A 7,815-nucleotide genomic window follows, 5' to 3' on the forward strand; every position below is an offset into this window, starting at 1 on the left:
TTATTTGTTCAAACTACATAGTAAAATACAGTTAGAAACAGGAAACAACATAGAATAATGTGAACGTACAGAGGAGAAACAAAATAATGTTTAAAATCAAATTCCAAATAACAAAGCTTGTTTCTGGTTACTACGAGTTTTTTTGTTTTTTTCCCTACTTACTATACATACACCATTATTCGTAGTTATATTCTGCTACTTCTGTATTAAACGCTATAGTTTCTGATCTGAATTTGACCGCTTGCTGAGTATTGGATAGTTCCTACTCTTGCAGGTTTCTGCTATTTCTTAATTAAAATGTATAGTAACTGAGTAGTTGCTGCATAGTTTTTGCTGTGTCTATCTTTAGAAAATGTCTGCAATTTCATCGCTAGTATAGCTAGGTGGGCTAATTAATGGTTTACATTGTACCGTACCACTTTCTTTGCTATTTGACCGACTTGACCTGTAATTGGTTAGTTACTTCATATAGTTTCTGCTATTTCTATCTTTAGGAAATCTATTTGACCGTAGGTATAGTATTGTGGCTATGAGTTACTGCTTCCTTACATTACCGCTTTCCAGTTAAGATTGCTAGTTTTTGCTATTTGTGCGCTAAATTGGGTACTTCATAGTTTCTGCTATTTCTTTCTTTAGAAATATCTGCTATTTGACCGTATAGCTTTCATGGCTAGTTACTGCTGACTTTAGAAAATGTCTGCTATTTGACCGCTAGTTAGCAATGACTATAATAGTTAGGCCTACTAATATTAGAGAGCTTTAGCAACGAAAACGGATACGTCACGCACACGTATTCGTTTTCGTAAGCCAGTAAAAATAGAGAGGTTTTGCAACGCTACGAATACTAATAACGAAAACGGATACGTCACGCACACGTATTTGTTTTCGTAAGCCAGTAAAAATCTGTTTCGCTTGGGAACGAAATATTGAGGGCGCCGTCCAAAATATGACTGCGGTAAATTTAAGCGAAGCGCAGGTATGTGTTGTTGTAGTTACGAATGACTTGGGATCAGCTCAAAAGTTTCACAAATGGATGTGTGACGTATCCGTTTTCGTATTCGTAAGGTTGTGAAACCACCCTATTATTAATGTATATTCGTGAATTCATATTTCTTTCATACTTTTATTGATTCGTGGTCGAACACGGTAAAATACAGTACATTATAGTTAATGTTGGCAAATAAAATATTTTGTAAAACTTGTTAAAACTTGAAATGAAACTACAGTAAGTACTTTAACTTACAGATATGCTTACAGTACATAATAATAGTTATGTTAGTTGCTAATAGAAATAATTAATGAAAACATTTATTGAATGTTTAAATTTCGAACGCATATAAACAAGTGTGAACAAATACGGATTGACTGACGAGTATATAGGTATGATGAATGTTGCTGACCAAACATATATATCTTCTGGAATATCCCACCAATTCAGGTCTGAACCAATCCCCATCACTATAATCGGAAACCAGCAACAGAAGTCGGTAAAAACTATAATCATTAGTTTCCATACCAGTTCACAGTGGCTCCTGATCGCTTAACAGAGAGGAAAATCGTGACATAACTCACAGCAATTACAATAAATCCGAGAGCGTTGAATGCAATAAATATGACAATGGCATACTCCCAACCCGCTAATCGGCTTCGTGTTAGAGGCTCAGTCTGTTTGATATCATTGGACAAAAACTTACCCAAAAAATGCCGATGATGATTCTACACGTTTTGCGGTTCAGACGTTTAGTCTCCTATTTGAACAAAATTAACCAAAAAGTACAAAATATGCTTCTCTGATAATTGGATTTACAGCTAATTTGATCGAGCACAAAAAAAACAAGAATCCGTGACAGTAATAACAGGCTACAGGCAGAGCTGTTTGAAGTGCCTGACCCAGTAGTAGCAAAACCGGATGGAAATCTTAGTGAAGCTAATGTTGACATTAGAGCTATGTTGACATTTAACTCATGTTAACACAATATTGTGCACTGTCAACTTTGGTTTGTAAATTGAACTGGTGTTTTGTTTTAGGAGTTCTGAAGTTTTCAAAGCATACCGTTAATTTTAAGACATTGTATAATAATCATTCAGGTCCAAAATTAGGTTAGTTTGTTAAAGTACAGTCGTTTACATAGCATAGAGTTAAAAATTAAATCCCTTAGAGAGGGGAAAACGTTTTCAGCATTTAACCAATTAGAATTGTTCATTCTTAAGTACGTTTAAACATGAAAACTGCAGATAGACATATGTTACACTGATTTGTTTTTTTCTTTTGAAGTTAGAATGGTTTATCTGCAAAATTAATTACCCAGAATTCCATGTAAACGCGCTGACAAAAATATGACAGCAGGCTCATTTCAACTAACCTTTATATGTATTATGTAATACCAAATATCGAAATAAACATATTAGAATAGCAGCAATTGGATTCAGAATTTTTAATCGTGTTTTTTTCAAAACTTTCAAAAGTGTACTTGGACCATGTTAATTCTCGGTTGACGACATGGTTTGAAATTCTTTAATAATCTATCATCAACTTTCTTTATCTAATTAGTATACATTTGATGATGATGCATAAATAACAAAGCTGAATTAATTGTGGAGGACCTGGATTGTATTTTGTTGGGATATTTTTTTCTTTTGATGTTGTTTGCACCATTTTGCAAGTGTAGAGCGCTATAAAGCACGCTTTGACAACATTCACACGAAGACACAGACCTGTGTGTTAATGTCATTTTATTCCAAAAATGACGAATAACTTGCAGCACACTTACAACAGTTTCTTCAGAATGTACAATAGTGCTGCCCCAAACAAATTAGTTAAGTAATATTAAAAGTAAAACAAGCAAGTATAAGATGAAGTTGGAATAAAATAGGCCTATATATAAAATCATAAAATTACTTGAGCTTGTAAAGTTAAAACAACTGACATTGGATGCCCAAAAGCCCCCACATTCATCCGAATTAAACAAAAGAAAAGGCGGAGCAAGGGATGTGAAGGCGGCCGGAATTTCTTGCAGTGGTAGTTAATTCAGATTCAGATTCGATTTATTAAGTCATTCATACATAGTACAATGATAATTGTTTCCTTGGCAGAAAAACACAAGCAAAACAATAAACACATTATTTACATTCGTGATTAACAACAACTGATCAAGCAATATAAAATACAACAGACCTGATGACCTAACTTTGAAACTCATTGTTGCGTAGTCTAATAGCGCTAGGTAAGAATGAAAATTTATGTCTATTTGTTTTAACTGGAATTGTTGTTAATTTTCCAGATCTGGTAACTACTAACTTATTGTTGAGAATATGAGATTCATTAGATAAAATACTATTTAATTTAGATATCATTTCATCATTACACATTTGTGTGATATCTTTAATCTCGACACCAGTAATTTTGCTTGCATTCCTAACTATTCTGTTAACTCACTCACATTTCTCTTTGTTAGCACATTTGCCAAAGTAACACAGCAAAAGCTTAATACAGATTGAATAACACTTAAGCACATACAAAAGAAACAGATCTTAAACAACTATAATAGTAAAACCAAACATAGCAAAAATTACAAAACTACTCAACGGAGCATACAGGTAAAACATTGTTGACTTTCCTTAAGCAATAAAGAAATTGAATTGAATTGAATTAAGCTCTGCATACACTATCAAACTAGTTTGACAAAAAAGGTGTGATGTGCCCATATATGGTAGTGATTTGACATCATCATGTTCATGTATGGGAACATCACATTTTTTTGTCACATCAAGTTTTAGAGTGTAGACAAGGCTTTATTCAAGTTAAGAATATAATTATGATTCTATAGTCGAAATCGGCGGATGTGTGTGAAGAACATTGAGAGAGATTCTTATCGGAAAGTTCAATAGTTTTAAAGTCTAAGGTTGAACATTGAAAAACACATGTGATATTATTGCATATAATGTTGTTGTTATTTGTTGGATTACACACAAAAGGTACCACTTATAATTAAAGCAATGTTTACACCCTACCCATTCAAGCAATTCTACATCTATCTGAAACTAAACGAATGGTTCGATTTTTATTTAATGATGTTAAAAGTTCGTATTCGGCTGGCATGTGGTGATTAGTGGTATAATTCAGTGTCCTGTTGTCGTAGTAATGATGTTTTAACGGTTGGCCACTCGGTGATTTATAAAATGGATAAAAACCATATAACGAAACATATCGACACATTGACCCAGCTGCTGTATACATGATTAACCCAAGCGATGGGTTTCTTATTTTCCAAAATCTGAAAAAAAAAAAAAAACTCATTTGTTGTAGGCTATGAAGAAAATTATATTTATGCATGCATAATTTAATGTGCTGATGTCAATTTACTCCTGTAATCTTTAATTATGTTCATTTTCAGTATGCATTATCATTATTTTACTGGTTGAACATTCTTGTAAGAAACGTTAAATCCCCAGCTCAAATCCACTGTCTTACAAAAACGGAAGTTACTGAAAGAATAGTAAGATTAAGATGATACTTACTTTGTAACTAGTGGTAGTATACCTCGGTACGAATATACAATTCTAACTGTTAAATTATTCTGTTTGATACCTGCTACAAGATTATGTGCGTAACTTATATTCTTTTCTACGTTCAATTTAGAAATCCATATATACGTATCATGTAGCTCTTTAAACGTCTCGTATAAAGTTCTGTAGCAACTATTTGAAGTGTTTGTTAGACATAAACCGCTTTCGATACTGGCGGCCTCATTGAGCACCATCATATCTATTTTACTACCAACGTCTTGTTCAAAACCAATAGTTTGTGCAAGATTTCCTCTAAAAACAAAGTCGTGTTCATCTATTTCACGTCCACAACTGCTGTTTAGTAGAATACCAGCACTGCCTACAACTGCACAGGTTCCTTGCATAGGAATACTGTCGATACCTTCTGGTAATTTTGTCCTTCGTTTTTTCTGTTTGAAGCCATCTTTGTAAATTAGTGTTAATAGAGACGGTTTGAATCCAGCCTTCTGAAGTCGTTTTCTGTAATAGAAATAAAAACATATACATTCTGGGCTTATAATTGAATTAAAAAAAACTCTAGACAGGCATGTTCAAATTCAGTTGCATACTTTTCGTTCTCTTTGTTAGAAGCAAACCATTTTTATTTAATTCGAACTGTCAATTTTACATGTAAAATCAGTATAAAAAAAGTATAATATAGTACTTCAATAAAAACACTTCAATATTATTAGTATGAGACTTTGGTCTTTTTGTTTTTCAAATCACCCTAAAATCAGACTTTGAATCGGCCATTTTTCACTTTTAATAAAGTTATTCACTTCCTTAAAAAAAAAACGAACAAAATAATGCATTAATTTATTACAATTTACATTACATGTACTGATAATCAATTTGAATATTTTTAATTTTGTTATTTATAGTTATACCTTTTTGTTCTGTGTCAAATTACAATAATAATCTAGTTTGTGTAATTAATATTCAAATAGATTTATCAAATGAATCCGTATCTTGTAAAAAAGCCACAAAGAGCATTATAATATTACACGGTATACAACAAAAGAAGGCTGCAATATAAGCGCGTAGGAAAAATGGAAACATCTTTATAGTCAAGTTCTATTTGTAGGAAGGTATAATGCCACCGTGTATTATGAACAGTGATATGATTAACATATCCAGTAAAAACGAAAACAAAGACTTACCTCATATCTAATGCTTTACTTTCTTTAATATGATTAATCAATACTTTCCTACAAAAAAAATATCAAATTGGTCAATGGATTTTTAGTTGAATTTAACCATTTATTTTGTCATTTTACAAGTGAAAACATTATTTTTTTCGTATTTTTTCTATGGAAGTGATTAACTTTATTAAAAATACAAAATGACATTCAAAGTCTGATTTAATTAATCTTCATTTTTCATGTTTTTGGGGACAATACATCTTTAATGTTGATATTTCCTGTTTTATTGCACAACGCATTTAGAGCTTGCTTTGGTCGCTCATATAAACTTAACTTATTGTTATTATTATAACTACAGTTTACACATTATATAATATGCTACCTTAATGTTGATATTTCCAGATTCACGTTGGTGTTTAACAAGCACCTGAAGGTGCCATGTTGTTTCCTAAAATACAAAAATGAAAAAAAAAATAAATAAAAAATTGAAATTCAAAGAAAAAATAGTCAAAGTGTCGGTCAGAGAATGGATATTTGGTTTAATTTAGTTGTAATTATTTAGTTTGTCTTTTTATAAAGAAAATCATGATATTGCCTACGAAAGTGAATAAGAATAGTATATTCAAAGTCCGTGTTGAACAACCGTGTTGTGAGAATTATTATGCACATTTCGTTTAGAATTTGTTTACGAGGTTGGAAATGGTAGTGTATTAAAAGATAACATTAAAAATGCATTGAAAGAATTATTAATGTCATCCGGAAATATTTAATAGAATTTATTTCTAAATTTATTTAATTTTGTGTATAACAAAATTTATATTAAATAATATTTCATATAATTGTTCTATAACTCGGGTCACTGGTTAATCGGAAAATGTACTGTTTTAAGTTCTAAGCCACCAAGCCGTTTTATTATTATCATAAACTAAACAATTATACATGAGGTTATATACATTGACAAAGTTGATTTAAACCATCTAATAACACTATTTTGAAATACAGTATGTTAACAGTACAAGTGAAGCTTTAAATATATAATAAACTTTAGCAAAAGATACTTTTGATATAAGATAATGATGTTGATTATTATTAAAATACTAATATTAATCAACAATCCATTTCAACATAATAAACACAACAACTTACGGACTGTTATCGCTTGAAATGACTGTCCGATGCTTTGCTATGATTTGAAAAATATGGACGGTAACCGCACCCAGTAAAAACCAAGTAAATCTTCGCATTAACATTGACTGTGTTCTTGCCATTGTAACTTCCTGCAAGGTGATAACGAAGTAAAAATAATCCTCTAAAGGTGATGACAACCTTTTGAAAAATAGATTTTAGCAGTAATAATATTTTACGGCAGTGCAAAATTAAGCGAAATCGCGGAGGAAATAAATCCTTAACATAGACCTTAACCGACAGCCTGTTGTGTGTTCACTAAACCGTGAAAATGCGTTTCTGGTAGAAACTACATTACCAATTGCATTATGGAACAATTTACCGTATATCGTATGTTATGTATGCATTTTATTTGTTCAAACAACATAGTAGAATACAGTTAGAAACAGGAAACAACAAAATAATGTTCAAAATAATTAAATGCGTAATAAAGCTTGGTTCTCAGTAGAGACGCAATGCGAAGACGCAGATTCTACGCAGGTTTTGCACAGAGAGCAAATAAATGGTACATTATACATTCTATAATCTAATAACCACCAGAAGAAAATTTCTCTCCACACACTGATCTTCCACGAAAAGCAGAAAACTGAAATAGATTACAATATTTATGTAACATCTGAATTATAGGCCTATATGTAACCTATATAAACACATTAGGCATAGAAAGTTATTTCTAAACCGCCTGGTGATATACTGAAATTTAAGTAATTAATTTAAAACGATAAGATGAGGAGAATGAAAAAAAGTCGCCTCAACAACCGACATATAAAATGCCCTTCAATTCAGTTATGCTTTTCTGTTTTTTCTACAATCCAGATGCAACTTTTAAATATTTATTTTATCTTACCTTACTGTTGTTTAAATTAGAATGTTCCCTTCGATTGTTGCATGTTTGAAGTTTAATGAGTGAGGCAAACCAAAATTGATCGATCTGAGCCCATTG

At 31.5% G+C, this 7,815-nt stretch overlaps 1 protein-coding gene across 1 annotated transcript; it reads right to left on the bottom strand.

Annotated features, from left to right (window-relative positions):
* Nucleotides 1-2,562: 2,562 nt before the first annotated feature.
* LOC140054476 (CMP-N-acetylneuraminate-poly-alpha-2,8-sialyltransferase-like) lies at nt 2,563-7,145 on the bottom strand. The gene is made up of 5 exons (XM_072099477.1): nt 6,834-7,145; nt 6,070-6,135; nt 5,706-5,753; nt 4,519-5,025; nt 2,563-4,274 (listed from the first exon to the last, which is right to left on the bottom strand). The coding sequence occupies exons 1-5, from the start codon at nt 6,953-6,955 to the stop codon at nt 4,016-4,018; spliced, it is 1,002 nt and encodes a 333-aa protein (XP_071955578.1). The 5' UTR covers nt 6,956-7,145; the 3' UTR covers nt 2,563-4,015.
* Between the last annotated feature and the right edge of the window lie 670 nt (nt 7,146-7,815).

Source organism: Antedon mediterranea, chromosome 7, assembly GCF_964355755.1.
Source record: "Antedon mediterranea chromosome 7, ecAntMedi1.1, whole genome shotgun sequence".
Lineage (NCBI taxonomy): Eukaryota > Metazoa > Echinodermata > Crinoidea > Comatulida > Antedonidae > Antedon > Antedon mediterranea.